Source organism: Odocoileus virginianus, unplaced genomic scaffold (assembly GCF_023699985.2).
Source record: "Odocoileus virginianus isolate 20LAN1187 ecotype Illinois unplaced genomic scaffold, Ovbor_1.2 Unplaced_Scaffold_16, whole genome shotgun sequence".
NCBI lineage: Eukaryota > Metazoa > Chordata > Mammalia > Artiodactyla > Cervidae > Odocoileus > Odocoileus virginianus.
Window position 1 is genome coordinate 732,872 of NW_027224278.1, and position 22,306 is coordinate 755,177.

At 41.3% G+C, this 22,306-nt stretch overlaps 1 protein-coding gene and 2 non-coding genes across 5 annotated transcripts in view; 2 read left to right on the top strand and 1 right to left on the bottom strand.

Annotated features, from left to right (window-relative positions):
• Positions 1-22,306, top strand: part of F8 (coagulation factor VIII) — a 149,363-nt gene that overhangs the window by 26,072 nt on the left and 100,985 nt on the right. For 2 of the 3 annotated variants that reach the window (XM_070462882.1, XM_070462883.1), the window contains exons 5-10: positions 3,840-4,052; positions 7,888-7,956; positions 11,649-11,750; positions 14,861-15,082; positions 17,071-17,329; positions 17,828-17,999. In XM_070462882.1, coding sequence (XP_070318983.1) covers positions 3,840-4,052; positions 7,888-7,956; positions 11,649-11,750; positions 14,861-15,082; positions 17,071-17,329; positions 17,828-17,999 — 1,037 coding nt within the window. The remainder of the gene's footprint in view (positions 1-3,839; positions 4,053-7,887; positions 7,957-11,648; positions 11,751-14,860; positions 15,083-17,070; positions 17,330-17,827; positions 18,000-22,306) is intronic. The other variant, XM_070462884.1, reaches the window with a different exon arrangement.
• Positions 8,830-8,955, bottom strand: LOC139033558 (small nucleolar RNA SNORA25). Its single transcript, XR_011486107.1, has one exon. It is a non-coding gene; the product is annotated as a small nucleolar RNA SNORA25 (small nucleolar RNA).
• TRNAH-AUG (transfer RNA histidin (anticodon AUG)) lies at positions 18,968-19,039 on the top strand. The gene has a single exon. It is a non-coding gene; the product is annotated as a tRNA-His (tRNA).

Sequence of the window (22,306 nt, forward strand, 5' to 3'; positions counted from 1 at the left end):
TAGAGAGACCAGGGTTCCCCCAATTCTGCACCTAGGAGTTCAGCATAGAGATGACTGTTCTGTACCCTAAGCCTTGTTGAGTTCTGGGAAACTAGTCTATCTAATCTGTCATACATACAGCAGTCCAGGAACAACACAGTGAGTCACTGGCCTAATGCGCATGTGATTTATAGTCCTAGCACAAGCTTGTGTGTTTATATGTTATCATCCACAAGTTCTTGGCCTCCTTAGATTAGCCTAGGGGCCCCAGCATGTAAGGTACATCTATGATGATGATTAGTATAACTTTGCATGCTTATTGACCTTTTTGATATCCTTTAATAAACTATCTGATCAACTGTTTAAGTGTTTTCCTGTTACAAAGACAGTGATTTATCTTTTTCTGATTGATTTATAGAGTTAGTTTATATATTCTGAATACAAATCCTCTGACAGATTGAAATATTTACATATCTTCTTCCAGTCTGTAGCTTTAATTTTCACTCTCTTGATAATTTTTTTGGTAAAGTTCTTAAAGTTAATGAAGCATTAAAGTTCAAACATTCATGAAGCACAAAAAAGGTATCACATGTTTTCTTTGTATGTTAGACTTTGGGTCCTATTTAAGACATTTGCCTACTCTCAAGTCATGAAGGATTTTGTCCATGCTTTCCTCTAGAAGTTCTATTATTTTGCCTTTCATGCTGAAGTCTATAACCCATCACAAATGAATTTTTGGTTATGATTTCCTGATAGCATTTTAAAACAGTTTTCTTGAGGTTTAAATTACATACCACGAAATTCAGTCATTTAAACTAGTTTGATGACTTTGACTCAATTCAGACAGTCATGGGGCCACCAACACCATCCATGTCAAGAAGTTCTGGCCTTGCTGTTCAAGCCCCATTCCCACCCCCAGCCCCAGGCAACCACTGAGTTGCTTTGTCAGCCTGTCATGTTAATCTCCCAAACCAAAACTGGGAAATTGTATTTCAGTTCAGCAAACGGCCATCCCCTCCTGCACAGCAGGAGGAGTACATTTCCCTACCATATTGGTATTGGACATGACCACGTGACTTCTGGCTAATAGAATCTAAAAGCATCAGATATATGTCAAGACAGCTAGTTCCCATGGAATATCTGTCAAAGGAGCCAGAAGGAGAGTTAAAAGCAGATCCAGAGAAATGTCAAGTTTGGTCTTGAGCTGAAAAGGGAAACCTGGTGCTAAAGAAATTCTTTAAATTTCTGTTCTGGACAAGAGGGTTATAACATCACCCTAGGCTATAAGTAGGGCCACACAATGAGGCTGTGAAAAGACAGCATGGGGGCAGACAAGTTAACAGGTGCTGACCCAAAGCTGCTGAGCAGAAATCAGGTGAAGGAAAAAGCAACCGAAGGCACCAGAGAGTGCAGTGCAGTAGCCTCTAAAGCACAGCATTTGGCCTGTGGTTGAGTGTTCATGCCCAGGGGTCACTGAGCTGGGGTGTCTGAGCAGGTCAGGCTCTGGGGCCCTTGGCCACGCCTGGGGCAAGGCTGATACTGCTGCAGGGGGGGTGAATAGACGGCTTTCCAGAACATTCTCGAATGTTCCCAACACTGTTGTTCAGAATGTAACAGAAGATGGTGGTTGCACAAAACTCATTCTGCTTAGAGTATTTGCAGGTGGCTGGTATAGAAGCTCAAGTAAGACTCTTAAGACCGAGGTTTCTCAAAGGAAACATACCTGAGTAGACATAGCAACTTTCAAGGCTATGCACAATGCTTTTGCCCATGCACTGCTTACTTCGCTTGTTCTGGACAAATCACCTTTGTCTTCACCAAAGGACAGACCTTGTTGTGAGCAACCTGTGTCGAACCCAAGATCTCAGGTTCCAGCTGTCAATATTCTCCTATTTTGCCAGCCGTCACTCTTTCCCTCCCCACTCCAAGAATTCTTCATTCTCCTTGGGATCCGCAGGTTCCTGGCCTCCTTGATTTCTATTCTACTCTCCTGGCTAAACCACTACCGTGGTGAAATCTGTTCTCCATCTCTTCTACTAGCAACCAAGCAAATGGCTATGGTTGAAATAAACCTTGCACCTCGCCTTAAGTGGTGCCTTACCACTGCCCAGATATCCTCCCAATCCACTCACCGTCCTCATCAAGACAGATGCAGTTTTCACACACTCCTGACCTCTCATTAACCCCTCATCCCTCTCCCAACCTTACTATTAGGTAAAAGGGGATTCTTTTCCTAATAAAATGTTTCAAACAAACAAACACAAAAAGGTATAAGAAATAATAGAGCCAACATACATGTACCCATTAGCTCACTTTGACAGTGACAGTCGCTTAGTTGTCTCTGAGTCTTTGCAGCCCCATGGACTATACAGTCCATGGGATTCTCCAGGCCAGAATACTGGAATGGGTAACCTTTCCCTTCTCTAGGGGAATCTTCCCAACCCAGGGATCAAACCCAGGTCTCCCACATTGCAGGCAGATCCTTTACCAGCTGAGCCACCAGGGAAGCCCAAGAATACTGGAGTGGGCAGCCTATCCCTTCTCCAGGGGATCTTCCTGACTCAGGAATCAAACCAGGGTCTCCTGCATTGCAGGAGGATTCTTTACCCACTGAGCTATCAGGGAAGCCCTAGCTCACTTTGGCAAATCTTTTTTGAAAACTTTTTCTTTTGTATGGCAGTATAACCGATTAAGAAACAATGTTGCAATAGTTTCAGGTGGACAGGGAAGGAACTCAGCCATACAGATACATATATCCATTCTCCTCCAAACTGCCCTCCCTTCCAGATTTTGCAAATCTTAACATTTTGCTGTCTTTGCCTACTTTAAGAAATTAAACAGAAGACACAGTTGAAGCCCCTTCTTTACCCCTCCATGAACCCCTCTCTTCCTATCCAAATGTTTTCACTATTCAGAATTTGCTACCAACCCACAATCACACAGAGACATGACCACACTTTCCATCCCAAAGTGCAACTCATGTTTTTCTGAATGTCCACCAGGGTCTGCTAAGCACCTATATTGGTCTGCTGTTGCTTCTGGATGAAGCCGATTGTCCCTAATTCCCAGTGGAGGGATACCCATTTATCAGAGAGGCTGCTTTTGTAGTGAGTCAATGCAGGGGTCTCTTGTACTGCTCTGTTAGAAAGGTCCCTCTATTAGATGTATAGCTATTGCGGGGTAAGATGGAGTATAAATGAAGAACACCCTGAATGCCTTGAATGTTCTGGAGTCCTAGAGACCATTATGAATTCAAGAAACCAAGGTGAGTTGTTAGAAAAATAGTTCAATAACAGTGTAAGTGTTATAGTCAGTGCCTTTGAATATTTTCTATTTCTGTCCGCTGAAATGACCTAGAAGCAATAACACTTCTTTAAGAGTGAACACATATAGTGCTCACTGTAGAATAAAGGTATCAGATAATTCAGAGGTCAATTTTAACATCACTAAGGATGGGAGAGCAAGAAAATATCTGTTTAAAAAAATCTCTGCATCTCACCCTTCCCTGACCCTCACCAGTGCTTACTAAAGAGTCTGAGACAAAGTACATACCCAATGTATGTCTACTGAATTGAATTGACTTGAATTAGGTAAAAAGATGGAATAATGGAAGCAGTATTTTTGTTGCAATCTGAAGTTCTCACAGAACCACTCAACCACTGATATTTGCCCTAATGGTCAAGAACTCCTCTGAAATATATAAGGTGGCTTCTCCCCATTTATAGCTGCTGCTGGTTAGTATTCCAAATTGTTTCAGAAAAGTTGTTCCTTGCATAGAGTCTACTGGTGACAATAAACTTGATGCCTCCTTGAGTGGGCAATGGGCGTAGAAAGGACAACTTTATCCCACCTTGATTTAGGTGCTGCATATAAGGATGAAACCAGCCAAAGGGAGAAGGAAGATGACAAAGTCATTCCTGGTAAAAGTCATACCTACGTCTGGCAGGTCTTGAAAGAAAATGGTCCAACAGCCTCTGACCCACCATGTCTCACCTACTCATATCTTTCTCATGTGGACCTGGTGAAAGACGTGAACTCAGGTCTCATCGGAGCCCTGCTAATTTGTAGAGAAGGTATGTATAAGAAAAAGTAGGAAGTACAAACATCTGTGTCGATTCATAAAAAATGGTGTTTGCACTCTTTCATGTGAAAAAGGTTTCTTTTGCTTCAAATCATGGCCATGGAAAGGAGAATAGTCTCTGAGATGAATAGAACCGCATGGTAGGATCTATGCATCCCATATAGCCACAATGTACTCTAATGGACAACAAAAGCCAAATTCTGGAATTAGGTATTGCTTCTCTTCCCCGGTGGCTCAGACAGTCAAGAGTCAGCCTGCAACCGAAAAAAAAAAAAGAGTCAGCCTGCAATGCAGGAGACCTGGGTTCAATCCCTGGGTGGGAAGATCCCCTGGAGAAGGAAATGGCAACCCACTCCAGTATTCTTGCCTGGAGAATTCCATGGACAGAGGAGCCTGGCGGGCTACAGTCCATGGGGTCGCAAAGAGTCAGACACAACTGAGTGACTTCACTTTCACTTTCTCTTCTTCTGCTTTATGCTTCACATAGCCTATGGGCTGTCTCAGTAGTCCTTTATACAAATTTTGTGTTAGGTTCCTTGAAACCTCCATGAAGGTAAATAGTATATCTAAGTGTGTGACTAATGGTGTATAGACCATTTCAGGAGGTTAGTTTGTCATCTGTAACCCCAAAACATAAAAATCTGAGAAAAGCAAGAATTTATACATGTTTATAAGTTCTTATGTTAAAAATCATAGTCATTTAAATTAAACCTTTTATAAAAAAATTTTTATTGGGAATTCTCTAGCCATCTAGTGAACTTTGTGCTCTTACTGCCAAGGGCCTGGGTTCAATCCCTGGATGGGGAAGTAAGATCCTACAAGCTGCACAATGTGGACAATAAAAAAAAAAAAAGTTAAAAAAAAACATTTTATTGAAATGTTTGTGAAAAAACATTAAAATTTATTGAAATATAATTTTAAAAATTATTGAAATATAATTAACCAACAACACTATTATAGTTACAAGTGCACAGAGTGAGGGAAGTCGCTCAGTCATGTCCGACTCTTTGCAACCCCACGGACTGTAGCCTACCAGGCTCCTCTGTCCATGGGATTTTTCAGGCAAGAGTACTGGAGTGGGTTGCCATTTCCTTCTCTAGTGCACAACCTAGTGCCAAATGAATGAACAAATGAAAAGACACTCAACATCTCTAATTATTAGGGAAATGCAAATCAAAACTTTGAGATATTACCTCACACCCATCAGAATGGCTATTATCAAAAAAGCCATAAATAACAAGTATTGGTGAGGATGTGGAGAAATAGAGAATCCTCCTGCACTGTTCTGTGTGTGCTAAGTCACTTCAGTCGTGTCCAACTCTTTGTGACCCCATGGGCTGTAGCCCGCCAGGCTCCTCTGTCCATGGAATTCTCCAGGCAAGAATACTAGAATGGATTGCCATTTCCTTCTCCAGGGGATCTTCCCAACCCAGGGATCGAACCCAGGTCTCCTGCATTGGCAGGCGGATTCTTTACCATCTGAGCCACCAGGAAGCCCTTGGGGAATATTACTCAGCAATAAAAAAGAATGAACTCTTCTTGCCATTTGTGACTACATGGATGGACCAAAGGGCATTATTCTAAGTGAAATAAATCAGACAGAGAAAGACAAATACTGTATCATTTCATTTATATATCGAATCTAAAAAACAAGAGAAATGAACAGAAATAATAACACGAAACAAAGCTGTAGAAAAAGAGAACAAACAGGTGGTTGCCAGAGGGAAGCAGGGTCGAGGGATGAGTGAAATAGTTGAGGGAGATTGAAAGGTACATACTTCCAGTTACAAAATAAATGAGTCACAGGGATGAAATGTACAGCATGGGGAATAGAATCTGTAAGAATCTGTGTGGTGATAAATGGCAATTAGACTTACCATGATAATCTTGGAATGTAAAGAAATACAGAATCACTACGTTGTGCACTTGGATTGTATATGTAATGACATGTGTCCATTATAGTAGTATCATACGGTATCGTATGTCACATAGTGTCATATATCATATAGTATCATATAGCATGATATATATGTCATTGTATCATATCACCACCCTAAAAATCATGTGTTCTTCCCTGCCTATTCATCCTTCCCTCTTCTACCCTCTGGCAAGCACTGTCCTTTGAATTGTCTTCATAGTTTTGGCTTTTCCAGAATGTCAAATAGTATGTAGCCTTTTCATACTGGCTTCTTCCACTTAGTACTGTATATTTAAGCTTCCTCCATGTTTTTGATGGCTTGATAGCCTATTTCTTTTTAGAGCTGAATAATAGTTTGTTGTCTAGGTGGACCGCAGTTTATTTATCCATTCACCTACTGAAAGACATCAATTTCACTGCTTGATAAATCTAAAAATATCATAAAAAGATTTAAAGTCTTTTCAGACAGCTTTATCTGTATTTTAAAATTGTATGGGTGAGTTACTGTTTCCATCCAATTTAACTTTTACTTTCTAAGCATCAAGAGTAAAAGAGAGAGAAAAGAACATTATAAACAAAACTCTTCCTACTCAAAATAAACCTGCACTTCCTAATAAAATGAAAAATTATTCTGTTAAGAAAGACAACTAACAAATTCAACAGTTAAACCATGAAGCAAGGTCATTTGTAACATTAATAACTTCAAATATTGACATACATGGTGTTCATTTTAAGTATGAGTATAGGTATTTAACATGGATAATTGTTACTTTGTTCATAACTTTTAATTTACAATTGCAGAAGTAAAAAAAAAGTTAAAAGCATAATAGAAATTTTCTAGCAGTTCAGTTCAGTCACTCAGTTGTGTCCGACTCTTTGTGACCCCATGGTACACTGCAGCACGCCAGGCCTCCCTGTCCATCACCAACTCCCGGAGCTTGCTCAAACTCATGTCCATCGAGTCAGTGATGCCATCCAACCATCTCATCCTCTGTTGTCCCCTTCTCCTGCTTTCAGTCTTTCCCAGCATCAGAGTCTTTTTCAATGAGTCAGTTTTTTGCATCAGGTGGCCAAAGTATTGGAGTTTCAGCATCAGTCCTTCCAATGAATATTCAGGACTGATTTCCTTTAGGATTGACTGGTTTGATATCCTTGCAGTCCAAGGGACTCTCAAGAGTTTTCTCCAACACCACAGTTCAAAAGCATCAATTCTTTGGCACTCAGTTTTCTTTCTAGTCCAACTCTCACATCCCTACACGAGTACTAGAAAAACCATAGCTTTGACTAGATTGACCTTTGTTGGCATTTTTTCTGTATTTTAATAGAAAATATTTTAATTTATGAATTATTTGCATATATGCACATTTCCATGAGCAATGTTTATGATTTTTGCAGTTTTTCTTTTTCTTTTGTATGTTTGTTTTGAATATATACATGTACATGAAATATGATTATGTGGACTTGTCATTTGATTATTTTTAATTTCTTTTTTTAGTAATTAATTTTTATCATCTTTTATAAAAGTAATGATTTGCAACAAATTTGAAACTTTTTATCATGTCCTTTGCCCCAAATAATTTTAGGAGCACTGGTATAGATGTGACACCAAGGAAATAATGTTATGGATAAGTTAATAAGGGGACGACAGGTGACAAGATGGTTGGATGGCATCACTGACTCAATGGACATGAGTTTGAGTAAACTCCAGGAGTTGGTGATGGACAGGGAGGCCTAGCATGCTGCAGTCCATGGGGTCGCAAAGAGTCGGACACAACTGAGCGACTGAACTGAACTGAAGTTAATAAGAGATCAAGAGACAAAGCAGTTGATGAAGTCATGTATCCTCCTAGGGTCATTTTTCTGCGATAGGATTTTGTATAGAAGATAAATACTCTCACTTCTTTTTCAGGGACTCTGATCAAAGAAAGGACACAGACCTTGCACGAATTTGTACTACTGTTTGCTGTATTTGATGAAGGTTAGTGACCTGTAATCTGAATTTTGGTCTACTGAAAGAAATGAAATAGATTAATGTAACGTGGTACTTGAGCTTGAGGGCTGTGAATGGAATAATGTAGATGGGGATGAAAATGAAAGCCAAGAACAAAATGCCCACGGACTTCCACGGGCAGCTATGAAGTAAGAAAGAGGAGCTGGGTAACAGATAGCCTTGTCTCTCATTAAATCCGTCAACAAAGACTTTTCACTTTCCTTTTTTGCTCGCTTAGAAGCAAAGGAAAGCCTAATGATTTGATCAAGACGGTAGAGGTACAAGCTTGGGTTTTAGAGCACACGCTCTTCCCACAGTCCCAGGGCAAGGCTGCTTTATGCGGAAGCGGGTGGGCGGAAGTGGGTGGAGCTCTGCACGCAGTAGCAGTTGCTGATCCAGTGGATGAGCCGCGTCTCTGCCCCAGGCGCACAGTGTCTTCTTACCGTTAGTGACCTGCGCACCTTCTCCTCCCAGCTGAGTTGAGGTGCAGCAGTTTTGCACGACGAACTCTGGTCTGAAGGATGGGGGAAGGGCAAGGCCTCTGCCCCACACGTCTCCTTTATGTAATTTTTTGTTTGTTTGCTTGTTAGTTTTAGTTAAACTTTGTGTGTGCTAAGTCGCTTCAGTCGTGTCCACCTCTTGGCGACCCCATGGGCTCTAGCCAGCCAGGCTCCTCTGTACTGGCATGGGTTGCCATTTTCTCCTCCAGGGGATCTTCCCCAACCCCGGGATCGAATCCGTCTCCTGCTTTGGCAGGCAGGTTCTTTCCTGCAGAGCCACCAGGGAAGCCCTCGGTGAAACTTGCGGTGCATTTATTTACTTTCCCACTTATCGCCAATCATGGACATGAGTGGCTGAGGCTTCTGTCTCTACTCAGGAAAACAGCACAATTGAGTGGCTATCACATCTTATGGAGAATTTCAGTCTTTGGTCACAGCATTTAAGAGCTCCTGGTTTTGGTCCTACAAGCCCTTTTGGAAGTGACCTATTGCTTTATTTTCTCAATGCCCCCTCTTTAAAAGAAATTTTCAATGCAAATCATATATATTTAAGGTGTATGAAAATATTTTAGATAAGTATAGATAGAGAAATGATTACTACAGTCAAGTTAACCTGTCTGCCCACATAGTTATCATTGTTGTGTGAAATCTATTCCCTGAGCTTATTTCTGGTGTTCAATGTAGTTTGCTCATCGTGCTGTACATTAGATCCCCAGAACTTGTTTGTCTTAAAAGTGAAAGCTTGTCCCATTGGACCAACATCTCCCCATTTCCCGAGACCCTTGCAGTCACCCTTCTCTTCTGTGTTTCTGTGAGTATGCTTTTTCTTATCTTCATCTCTTACTTTTTAAGTAACTTTAGCAAGTTACTCAACCCCTCTGTGTCTCACTTTCCTCTATTTTAAAGTTGAAATAATACCTACTTTTTCATAGGATGGTTGTGAGGATTGAGTGATTTCAATTCAGTAACGCAGGACCTTGCTTCCCTGATAGCTCAGTTGGTAAAGAATCCGCCTGCAACGTGGAGACCCCGGTTCAATTCCTGGGTCTGGAAGATCCCCTGGAGAAGGAATAGGCTACCCACTCCAGTATTCCTGGGCTTCCCTTGTGGCTCAGCTGGTAAAGAATCTGCCTGCAGTGCGGGAGACCTGGGTTCAATTCCTGGGTCGGGAAGATCCCCTGGAGAAGGGAAAGGCTACCCACTCCAGTATTCTAGCCTGGAGAATTCCATGGACGAGTCCATGCGGTCACAAAGAGTTGGACACGACTGAGTGACACTTTTCTGAGGACACAGTCTTACTTCAGTTTCACTTTTCAGGACAGAAGGTGGTGTTAGTACTTCTGCTTTCTCCTCCTCCTGATAGAATCGTTCTATCATCACCTTCTCTCTCCTCTGGATCCTCCTACACTGCCATCTTCTGAACTAAGACCCCTATCACCTCTCCTCTGACTAGTCTCCTTGTCTTTTTGTGCCCCCAACACTTCGTTCTTACTGTAGCAGCCAAAGGGAGCTTACTGAAATGTGAATCTGATCTTGTCACTCCAGTCTTTAAAATCTTTCAGTTTCACAAGGCAAAATGGAAACTTCTTTACACAATAATATGTGACCTCATCCCTGACGACCTGTCTAGCTTTGTTTTGCTCCTCTTGCTGTCTCACCATTCATGTTGCAACCACAGTGAACACATTTTGTGTTACACCCACACATGCTATACTTTTTCTAGCATCCAGGCCTTCTAGCATCCAGGCCTTTGCTCATGCCATTTCCTTGGCCTGGAAAGCGTGTCTCCAGCTTCACATCAAGTAAGTTTCTACACCTTCTAGCCTCTGTTAGATGCTTCTTTATGTGTTTCCACAGCACTTGAGCTTCCTCCTTATTGCACTAAACCATACTGATCTTCTTTACAATCCTGTTCTTTTCTCTTCAAGCCGAGTAAAGTGCCTTCTCCTTCTGGTTCCATAATACCCTGTTCTTATCTCTTTTACTCCACTCTTCACTCTTTGTAATAATGGTCCACGTCTCTGTCTATTTGAGCTACATTGTAAGCACCTTGAAGGCAGAGACTGTGTCTACCTCTTTGTCAGTGCTAGCGCTCAGTGTCCTGTGCTGTGCTGTGCTCAGTCGCTCAGTCATGTCTGACTCTTTGCGATCCCATGGACTGTAGCCCACTAGTCTCTGTCCATGGGATTCTCCAGGCAAGAGTACTGGAGTGGGTTGCCATTTCCTCCTCCAGGGGATCTTCCTGACTCAGGGATTGAACCCACGTCTCTTGCATCTCCTGCATTGGCAGGGGATTCTTTACCACTGAGCCACCTGGGAAGCCCTAATGCTCAGTAGTACTCAGTGAACATGTTTGACTGAATGAACACATGAGTGGATGACTAGATAAATGAACTTATGAGAGTTCACCAAAGGTTCGGTGCTTCAGAAAGTTTCAGTCTTTTGTACATAAGAGAAACTTCAGTTCAGTTCAGTCACTCAGTCGTGTCTGACTCTGTGATCCCATGGACTGCAGCATGCCAGGGCTCCCTGTCCATCACCAACTCCCGAAGTTTACTCAAATTCATGTCCATTGAGTTGGTGATGTCATCCAACCATCTCATCCTCTGTCATCCCTTTCTCCTCCCACCTTCAATCTTTCCCAGCATCAGGGTCTTTTCTAATGAGTCAGTTCTTGAGGGCAGCCTCAAGTCACTGCTAATAATAATATTTCTGCTTCTTTCACTTTTATTAATTTCAGTGACAAGGTTGGGAAGGTTTCCTGTCCATGGGCTTTCATTATTACAGACTAGATGATGCAAGTAGGACAGGGACAGGTACTGGCAGCCTTTTCTTAGGAGGATTTTCATGTTCTCCCTCTCACATAAGTCAACCAGTGAATAGAAGTCACCATGGTACAAACTAACCAATATTCTCCCTTCTCCTAGTGATCATTTGTCATTATTCTTCTACCTACTGTCATGGATAAATATTGAGAGATAGCATCAATCTGAGCAATAAGTGTCTACCTTTTGGTAATTGTCTTCTCCCTTTTGCCTACTGACTTTGAAGGAAAGTCATCTCTGCTGACAAAAAAGATGTGAGCTGTATTTGCCTGATGGGAGGGAGGGTAGGAGAAACGGAGGGTCAGTCATGACACAGACACTTAGCTGGCCCTCTGTTTGTGTCCTCTCTTAACAGGGAAAAGTTGGCACTCAGGAAAAAATGAGTCCTTGACTCGTGTTATGGATTCTGCATCTGCACTGCACACCATCAATGGCTATATAAACAGGTCTCTGCCAGGTATGTACAGCCTGCTCAAGAATCCTCAGGATCTTCTACATTCACCACCAGAGTTCTCTTCTCCCGTTGTCTTCAGACACTTCTGAATTCTGGCCTCTGGGGGATCTTATGGTACTGTGACCAGTCCTTCTTGCAGTCATCAAAAAATTAAGGACTGCCAGTGTATACAGTGTAAACAAACATGAGTTTGGGTAAACTCGGGAGTTGATGATGGACAGGGAGGCCTGGCATGCTGCGGTTCATGGGGTCGCAAAGAGTCAGACATGACTGAGTGACTTCACTTTCTTTCTTTTCTTTTCTTAGTCTATACAGAGCTTACCGATTTCTCTTTTCCTTTCTAAATGGGCATCCAAGGATGAACAGATACTTGAAGGAAAGCCTGAAACACAAAGATGATATGCAAGATAAGCAAAGTAAATTAGATAACGCATGAACCCATGGAGATGCTGAGAGAGAGGTGCCTGGAGAGGGCGTGGAAGCTCTGAGCCCTTCCCCAAGCCTTGCCCTGTATGGCACTTCCCCCTAGATGTTCCTGAGTTACATTCTTGTATAATAAACAGATCCTCTAGTAAGTTTACAAAAGTAGTAATAGGATTATATAAAAAAGAAACAATCAAAATAAGAAAGTGAAGTCGCTCAGTTGTGTCTGATTCTTTGCAACCCCATGGACTGTAGCCTACCAGGCTCCTCTGTCCATGGGATTTTCCAGGCAAGACTACTGGAGTGGGTCACCATTTCCTTCTCTAACATGCTTACAAAATTAGGAATGTAATTGTTAAAACACAAACTTAATTGAAAGAAAGTTTTTGTTATTGTTCAGTCACTAAGTCATGTCAGACTCTTTGTGACCCCATGAACTGCAGCACACCAGGCTTCCCTGTCCTTCACTGTCTCCTGGAGTTTGCTCAAACTCATGTCCATTGAGTCAGTGATGCTATCTAACCATCTCATCCTCTGTCACCCCCTTCTTCTCCTGCCCTCAGTCTTTCCCAGTATCAGGGTCTTTTCCAGTGAGTCAGCTCTTCGCATCAGGTGGCCAAAGTATTGGAGCTTTGGCTTCAGCATCAGTCCTTCCAAAGAATATTCAAGGTTGATTTCCTTTAGGATTGACTGGTTTGATCTCCTTGCTGTCCAAGGGACTCTCAAGAGTCTTTTCCAGCACTGCAATTCAAAAGCATCAATTCTTCGGCACTCAGCCTTCTTTATGGTCCAACTCTCACATCCATACACAACCTGGAAAAACCATAGCTTTGACTAAACAGACCTTTGTTGGCAAAGTGATGTCTCTGCTTCCTAATACAGTGTCTAGGTTTGTCATAGCTTTTCTTCCAAGGAGCAAGCATCTTTAATTTCATGGCTGCAGTCACCATCTGCAGTGATTTTGGAGCCCAAGAAAATAAAATCTGTCACTGTTTCCATTTTTTCCCCATCTATTTGCCATGAAGTGATGGGACTGGATGCCATGATCTTAGTTTTTGTAAAATACTCTTGACAGTGCTTGATGTTATGCAAGTGCTCAGTAAATATTGTGGCTATTAATGATATTCAACAATTCTGTAATTAATACGCAATTCTTCAGGTTTAGAAAAGAAATTAACTTTCAAAACATTTAAGTCCCTGCTCTCATATATCACGTTAATTGCCTCTCTGGGCATAAGTTTCCTCTCCTTTAAGAAAGGGATGACAGTTATAGTTTCTTCATTCATAATATAGGGTTGAAAGTGAAGTTGTTCAGTCGTGTCTGACTGTTTGCGACCCTGTGGACTGTAGCCTACCATGCTCCTCCATCCATGGGATTTTCCAGGCAAGAGTACTGGAGTGGGTTGCCATTTCCTTCTCCAGAGGATCTTCCCGACCCAGGGATCAAACCCGGGTCTCCCGCATTGTAGGCAGACGCTTTACTGTCTGAGCCACCAGGGAAATATTGGGAGTTAAAACTTGTAAAATATCCTGAACAGTGCTTGATGTTATGCAAGTGCTCAATAAATATTACAGTTATTAATGGTATTGCCATAATTGGTGTTAGATTGGATGTGAGAAGTGAGAGTAGGGACAAGAATAACTCTCACTTGCAGAATTGAATCCAGGCTTGTATTAATACCATTCACTGAAATAAGGAACTCTGGAAGAAGATGAGGTGGTAAAGATGAAAAATCTGTTTTTGTACCTATGTGTTTCCTGAAGTATCCAGGTGAAGATGTTCAGAAGGTGATTGTGCAAGTCTGGAGTTCTGGGAGAACAGGAGAGTTATTAGCATATGAATGATCATTAACCCTGTGAGAATGAAAGATATTATTCAGGGAGAAAATTTGATTAACAAAAGAATAATTAGGCTAGGGATGAGCCCTGAGGTCATCCCCCATTTGATGGATGGGTAAAGAGGAGCGGTCACAAAGTGAAACAGAAGAAGGAGCAGTCTGAGCCTTAGGGATGCTTTTGAATTGTGGTGTTGGAGAAGACTCTTGAGAGTCCCTTGGACTGCAAGGAGATCCAACCAGTCCATCCTAAAGGAGATCAGTCCTGGGTGTTCACTGGAAGGACTGATGTTGAAGCTGAAACTCCAATACTTTGGCCACCTGATGCAAAGAGCTGACTCATTTGAAAAGACCCTGATGCTGACGGAAAGATTGAGGGCAGGAGGAGAAGGGGACAACAGAGGATGAGATGGTTGGATGGCATCACCGACTCAATGGACATGAGTTTGGGTAAACTCTGGGAGTTGGTGATGGACAGGGAGGCCTGGTGTGCTGCGGTTCATGGGGTTGCAAAGAGTTGGACACGACTGAGCGACTGAACTGAACTGAAGCCTTAGGGAAACAAAAGTCTGTTGGCACAGAGGCCAAGGGAAAACAGAATCTCAAGAAGGAATGAATGGTTAACAGATGCAGAAGAAGACTGAAAAAGATCCATTGGATTCAGAAGCACAACAGTCATTGATGACTTCAGCAAGAGCTGTTAGTTTGAGAGTACCCCCATGTCCTTGAAAAGTTGGGTTTCAAGTCAAGATAATAAAAATTTGTATGGAGAGTTTGTTCATCCTATCCTACAAAGTGTTTTCCATTTTGGATTCTCTGCTTCTTGGCTCTAGTTATGTTATTCCTACTTTCCAGGTCTGATTGGATGTCATAAGAAATCAGTCTATTGGCACGTGATTGGAATGGGCACCACCCCGGAAGTGCACTCAATTTTCCTCGAAGGCCACACATTTCTTGTGAGGAACCATCGCCAGGCTTCCTTGGAGATCTCACCAATAACTTTCCTTACTGCTCAGACAGTCCTGATGGACCGTGGCCAGTTTCTACTGTTTTGTCGTATCTCTTCCCACCAACATGGTAATGTCTGTGGATCTTAAAAATGAGTATTAGAAATATCCAGCTCTTCTTTTAAATATTTCACCTTGAATATAAGAAGGCTTGATTATTAGTAAATAGGACTTGGGAGTTTACCTGTGAGAGGGAAGGGAAATGGTTTAGTGAAGAATGAGGTGGCGAATGTAAGGAGGACAGTATATCATTGTTTTCCCAGCCTAATCGCATTAAGTAGGCTTCAGTACTATGGAGAGAGCGATTTGGGGTCATGGCATCTAGGATGTAATCCTAAGGGCTCCAGGATGTCAGTAATGATGCCCCAATATACAGCAAATATAAAAGGATATTGTGGTGCTCCATATGAGACACCAGATAACTGGTATACAAGGAGGCACGCTGTAGATACTTGGTCAGAGGTGAGAGACATCAGGAGAAACAACATGGGAGTGGAAGTTGGTAAACACATGTGAGGCACCACGTGAAGCTTTCAAGGACGACTTGACTTTGCAAAGGGTCAAAGATCCTATCTAAGGAAGTTGGGACAATGGTACCTACGGTTGCAAATTATTGTTAATGTGAGTGAGCTCATTTGTAGCTATAGGCTATGAAAACTCATGTACATGATCAGCTCATCCCCATTTTTCTTCCTGTATATTTACTCTGCTAATTCTTAATCTTGGATCAGTCTAACAACTCTATTTGTCTCCTCCTCTATTGTGGCCATTGAGAGCTGTTGGAAAGAAATGTTGGGGAGGCCTGATCTTTCATGATGAACAGCACTTGCTATTCCTGTCAATCTAGTATTAAACCTCCCTTCAGGTTCCTTGGTTGCCCTGAAAAAGATATTTGATCTTGTACTTTTTCCGTTTATGTTCTGTGAGTGACTTTGTTTCTAGTGCTCTGTAGTGATGAAACATAGGAACCTCATTTCCTGATATGTTACATAATAATTATGGGGGTTTTGACAAGACATTAGAGGAAAAAATGTGTCATACTGGACAAGTAATAGGAAGTCGATCCTATAGGCACACAGGAAAAGGTCATTTACTTGTATACAGGCTGCTCATGACCTAGTTTGAAGCCTGATTCTGTTTAGGAAGAGTTTGTTTTATGTTCTGTTTCTTTTTCTTTTTCAAAAGAATATCTTTTGACCCTTCTTTATGCTGATTTTAATCCTTGTTTTTCAGAAAAATGTTTTGTCTTTTTGGAACTCATACAAAATCCTTCATTTTTAGATCTAGACTGAATTGTTTAAGGCCACATGAACCCACACTAGGTGCTTGCTGCTCCTGAAATCTGCCTTGCTCCCCATCAGCCAGTAAATCGGTCTCCTTTCTTAATATTTTTCTTCAAAGCTGCCCTATGGCTTTAGATAGGGGAGGGATTATTATTATTTACATTTCATAAAGCATGCAAATGAGATTGAGATTGATGAATAGACTTGCTCTAAGGCTTACAACTAGCCACAGTCGGACATGCTCTTAAAATATATATTTCCTTAATTCTAAGCTGAACCTTTTCATGTTTTTATTAACTTCAGATATGTGTTAAAATTTATATCTCTACTATGATTTTTCTTGACAAGCTATTAAATCTATGGTTTGTGTCATAATTCAATTGACTATATATAAAAATTATTAGGTAACTGTAGGGGTGGGGAGTTAGTCTGACCTAGGCTTCCAAAAGCTGAAAATATGCAATTCCTTGGGCCTTCTCGTTTACAATTTGAGAGTTGGGAAGTGATAGGCTCAGAGCCAGTTCCAGAAGGGAAAGAAAAGCAAATGAGGAAATCTTGAAACAGGAGTCATAGATTGGAGGAGAGTCAGGCAGAAGGGAAATGGTGAGTGCAAAGACCACAGGAAGTACCTCGAAAGTACCAGCTATAGGGAAGGTAATACATATAGGAGGTTAGAACACTTAGGAGAAGGTCTTGAATGTGTAAGAGAAAACAGTCAGAAGAGTTAAGGCCAGAAAACGTCTTTGAACCTCACATTGGTTTTGTCTGACTTCAGATGGTATGGAAGCTTACGTCAAAGTAGATAGTTGCCCAGAGGAACCCAAACTACGGACAAAAAATAATGAAGAAGAAGATTATGATGATGGTTTGGATGACGCTGACATGGATGTGGTCAGGTTTGATGGCGACAGTGCGCCTCCCTTTATCCAAATGCGCTCAGTTGCAAAGAAGCATCCTAAAACCTGGGTCCACTACATTGCTGCTGAAGAGGATGACTGGGACTATGCCCCCTCGGTCCTCACCTCCAATGACAGGTAAAGACCTTTTGACTCTTGGTATTATCTCTTCCTCATAATCCAAAAGTTCTTCCCAGTTTCTCAAAAGAGCAAACCCTTAAGCCATGTGTAGAGTTAGGTACAGGCAAGAGTGAAGTTGCTCAGTCGTGTCCAACTCTTTGCAGCCCTATGGACTGTAGCCTACCAGGCTCCTCTATCCATGGGATTTTTCAGGCAAGAGTACTGGAGTGGGTTGCCATTTCCTTCTCCAAGGGATCTTCCTGACCCAGAGATCAAACCTGGGTCTCCCGCATTGTAGGCAGATGCTTTACCTTCTGAGCCACCAGGGAAGTCCTCTCTCCCGCTCAGTGGACCAAAAGCATTAACATATTTCAGAAATTCCCACCAGGGATGGCTATATTTTTCTCACCCTTCCTTGATGAAACCATATCAGCTGTTTTAAAGTTGAATTTTAGCAACCTGTCCTTTACCTGGCATGCTTCATTCCAACGTCTCATCTTTTTATGTCTCATACAGAAGTTATAAAAGTCTGTATCTGAACCATGGTCCCCAGCGGATTGGTAGGAAGTACAGAAAAGTCCGATTTATAGCTTACACAGATGGAACATTTAAGACTCGTGAAGCTATTCAGCATGAATCGGGGATCCTGGGGCCTTTACTTTATGGAGAAGTTGGAGACACACTTTTGGTAAGTTGAAGAAAAGATATAAGCTTGGGTAAGAAGACAAAGGCTGGAGAGTTGTGAGTTTTTTGCAACTTCCTGTTTCAGCCCCTGTCCAATGGGCATCATCTTTTAAAATGTATATATATTACACAAATAAATGTAAATTATAAATTTGTTTTAAAATATTCATACATAGGAAACAAAGTTAATGCCACCCATTAAATCTGCCACTCTGTTGAAATACTCATGGCTTAAACTTTCATACATACCTTCTACAACTTTTTCCACTAGTGATATAGTACAGGAACCAGCAGACTAAGGGCTGTGAGCCAAATTTGTCTCATAGTCTACTTTTGGAGAACCTGTGAACGTAGAAGGATTTTACATTTTTGAGAGCTGTAAGGAAAAGAATGGGGCTTCCCAGGTGGTGCTAGTGGTAAAGAACCCGCCTGCCAATGCAGGAAACATAAGAGATGTGGGTTTGATCCCTGGTCAGGAAGATCCCCTGGAGAAGGAAATGGAAACCCACTCTAGTATTCTTGCCTGGAGAATCCCCATGGACAGAGGAGCCTGGTGGGCTACAGTCCATGGCATTGCACAGAGTCGGACATGACTAAAGTGACTCAGTAAGGAAAAGATAACAAGGATGTGTAACAGAGAGTATATATAGCCCACAAAGCCTAGAGCATTTACTATCTACCCATCCCTTTCCAGAAAACATTTCATGACCTTGATGGAAGATATTAGTAACACTTATGCTGCAGAGAACAATGGTTTAAAAAAAGCAGGGATATTTTTTCACAATCAGTTTACAGATAGATGGTCATGTCAATGAGGGAAAAAAAATGCACAACCTAAAAAGTGGAGAGTTACATTTTATTCAGTTAACATTCTTAGAACTTAAAGCTGGGGAGAGAGCATCTCAAATAACTTTGAGAGAACTCCTCTGATGAGGGGAGCCATGATATATAGGAGTCTTTGCAACAAAGACTTCCCTGGTGGCTCAGACGGTAAAGTGTCTGCCTATGATGCAGGAGACCTGGGTTCGATTCCTGGGTGGGGAAGATCCCCTGGAGAAGGAAATGGCAACCCACTCCAATACTCTTGCCTGGAAAATCCCATGGATGGAGGAGCTGGTGGGCTGCAGTCCATGGGGTCACTAAGAGTTGGATACGACTGAGCGACTTCCCTTTCTTTCTTTGCAGCAAAAGGTAGGTAGTCAGACTGTCAAAAGATTCATTGGTAATTAAAGAAAACTAGATATGTCAAGTTGAGGAATTTAGGGCTTTTCTGTGCATGGGAAGATCCCAGAATGTGCTCAGTGAAATCATTCCTTTGATCTGCACCTCAGCTATCTGGGGCCAGGATCCTATGTTTTCACATCCTGAGTTTCCTCAAGCTATACCATTGGGGGTGGCTTCAGTTTGCTGACCGCTAGATGGCAGGCATTCCTTGTTTCCAGCTTAAGTTCCCCAAGGACTCAATTGTTGAGGGTGGCTGCAATTGCTGATGACTGCAGCATCCGTTGCTTACTGATATGGCAGGCAGCATTACTTTTTTTTTTCCTTTTTGTTAATTATGAAAGTATGATAACGCATTTACAGGAGACTTGGGAAATACACATACTTCCACTATATATTGCAATTATTTTTTAAGTAGATAAATTAAGATTTTAGTTGGAGTTTCAATACCAAACTCTCAAAAATTAATAGAATGAATATACAGAGAAGTAGAAGGATATAGTAGACCTGAAAAGCACTGTGAACCAATTCAACATAATTGAAATTTATACAATTTTCACACAACAGTAGCATACAAATTCTATTCAAGTCCCTATAGACTATAAATTAGGAGACCCTGGAACATATCTAGGGACATAAAACAAGGTGCAAAAATTTCATGGTCTAAAGGTGTTGAAATCATACAGAGTCTGTTCTCTTATCACCGTGGAATTATGTTAGAAATGGCCATCTTTTGCTTATATATTTGTAAAAGGCTTTATGTATTACAGATATTAGCACATTATTATTTACCTTTCATGTATTTTTCTCAGTATGTCACTTGTACTTTAACTCCTTTATGATGCCTTTTTCCCTATAAAGATTTTCAGTTTTAATATAGTCAAGATCTTTGTATCAGTCTTTACATTTATATTTTTCTGAATATTTTTCATTTATGTTTTCTGCCTAGGAGCATCTTCACCACCCCCTAAGAGATGAAAGAAATAGTCTACTATATTTTATTCTTTTTGTGTTTACAGTTTTGTTTTTATAATAAGCATTCTAATTGCTCTGGAAGTTACTTTTGGGTATAGAGCATTGTGTCAAATAGGGATTTCTGCAAGTGACAGCCATTTGGCCCAATCAATTTTTCTTCACTAATTTAAAAATGCCTTTTTTATTATATGCATGCATGCTTAGTGGTGTCTGACTCTTTGTGACCCCATGGACTGTAGCCCACCAGGCTCTTCTGTCCATGGGATTTCCCAGGCAAGAATACTGGAGTGGGTAGCCATTCCCTTCTCTAGGGGATCTTCCTGACCCAGGGATCAAACCCAGGTCTCCTGCATTGCAGGCAGATTCTTAACCACTGAGCCACCTGGTAAGTTCTTTTTATTATATACTAAAATGCTGAAATCTGTTCTCTTTAACTGGTCTGTTACCATACTGTTTTAATGACTACAATCTTGTAATATGTTTTGATATTTGTAGGGCACATCTTTCTTCATTGCCATTCTTTAATATTTTAGTTAGCTATTATTGTACATTTTTCTTTTTGAATTTTATTTACCTGTTTTTAATTAGTAAGAGTAACTCAAAAGGCAAAAAAGTGTGTGCAAAACAAAAGGAAACTTTCCTTCCTTCCAGACTTCTAGTCCCCTAGTCTGAGCTGCAATTTTGCTGTCAGTTTTTCATATTCCCTTTCAGGAATCATGTAAGTTATACAAAGACATGCATAAATTACATATACTACATTCCATGGGGTTGCAAAGAATCAGAAACAACTGAACAACTAACACCATAGAAATACATGTGCATATATTTCACATAAAAACAGAAGCATGATGTAGATTTTTCTGTGCAAGTGTGTTCAGTCGCTTACTTGTGTCTGACTCTTTTTGACTACATGGACTGTAGCCCACTAGGCTCCTCTGTCCATGGAATTTTCCAGGCAAGAACGCTGGAGTGGGTTGCCATTTCCTTCTCCAGGGGATGCTTCCAACCAAAGGCTTGAACCCCCGTCTCCTGTGGCTGCTGAATTGGGAGGTAGATTCTTTACCACGGAGCCACCTGCGAAGTCCCTGCAAATTGTTCTGTACATTGACTTAAAAATTTTAACAATATATCTTGGATATCATTTCATATCAAGATATATAGGTCTACCTCAGTTCAGTTCAGTTGCTTAGTTGTGTCAGACTCTGCAGCCCGATGGACTGCAGCATGTCAGGCTTCCCTGTCCATCACCAACTCCCAGAGCTTGCTAAACTCATGTCTGAGTCAGTGATGCCATCAAACCATCTCATCCTCTGTCGTCTCCTTCTCCTCCTGCCTTCAATCTTTCCCAGCATCAGAGTCTTTCCAATGAGTCAGTTATTTGCATCAGGTGGCCAGAGTATTGGAGCTTCAGCTTTAGCATCAGTCCTTCAGTGAATATTCAGGATTGATTTCCTTTAGGATTGACTGGTTTGATCTCCTTGCAGTCCAAGGGACTCTCAAGAGTCTTCTCCAACACCACAGTTCAAAAGCATCAATTCTTTGGCACTCAGCTTTCTTTATGGTCTAACTCTCACATCCATACATGACTGCTGGAAAAACCATAGCTTTGACTAGACAGACCTTTGTCAGCAAAGTAATGTCTCTGCTTTTTAATATGCTCTCTAGGTTTGTCATAGCTTTTCTTCCAAGGAGCAAGTATCTTTTAATTTCATGGCTACAGTCACCATCTGCAGTGATTTTGGAGCTCAAGAAAATAAAATCTGTCACTGTTTCCATTGTTTCCCATCTATTTGCCATGAAGTGATGGGACCAGATGCCATGATCTTAGTTTTTTGAATATTGAGTTTTAAGCCAGCTTTTTTACTCTCTTCTTTCACTTTCATCAAGAGGCTCTTTAGTTCCTCTTCACTTTCTGCCACAAGGGTGGTTTCATCTGCATATCTGAGGTTATTGATATTTCTCCTGGCAATCTTGATTCTAGCTTGTGTTTCATCCAACCCAGCATTTCACGTTGGTGAACCTCATTCTTTCATTTTTCTGTGTTGTGAACTTACATATGCTGAATCCTGTGAGGCTTTTCTGTTAATGTGAAAATTGGAGGATTATTTTTTACAT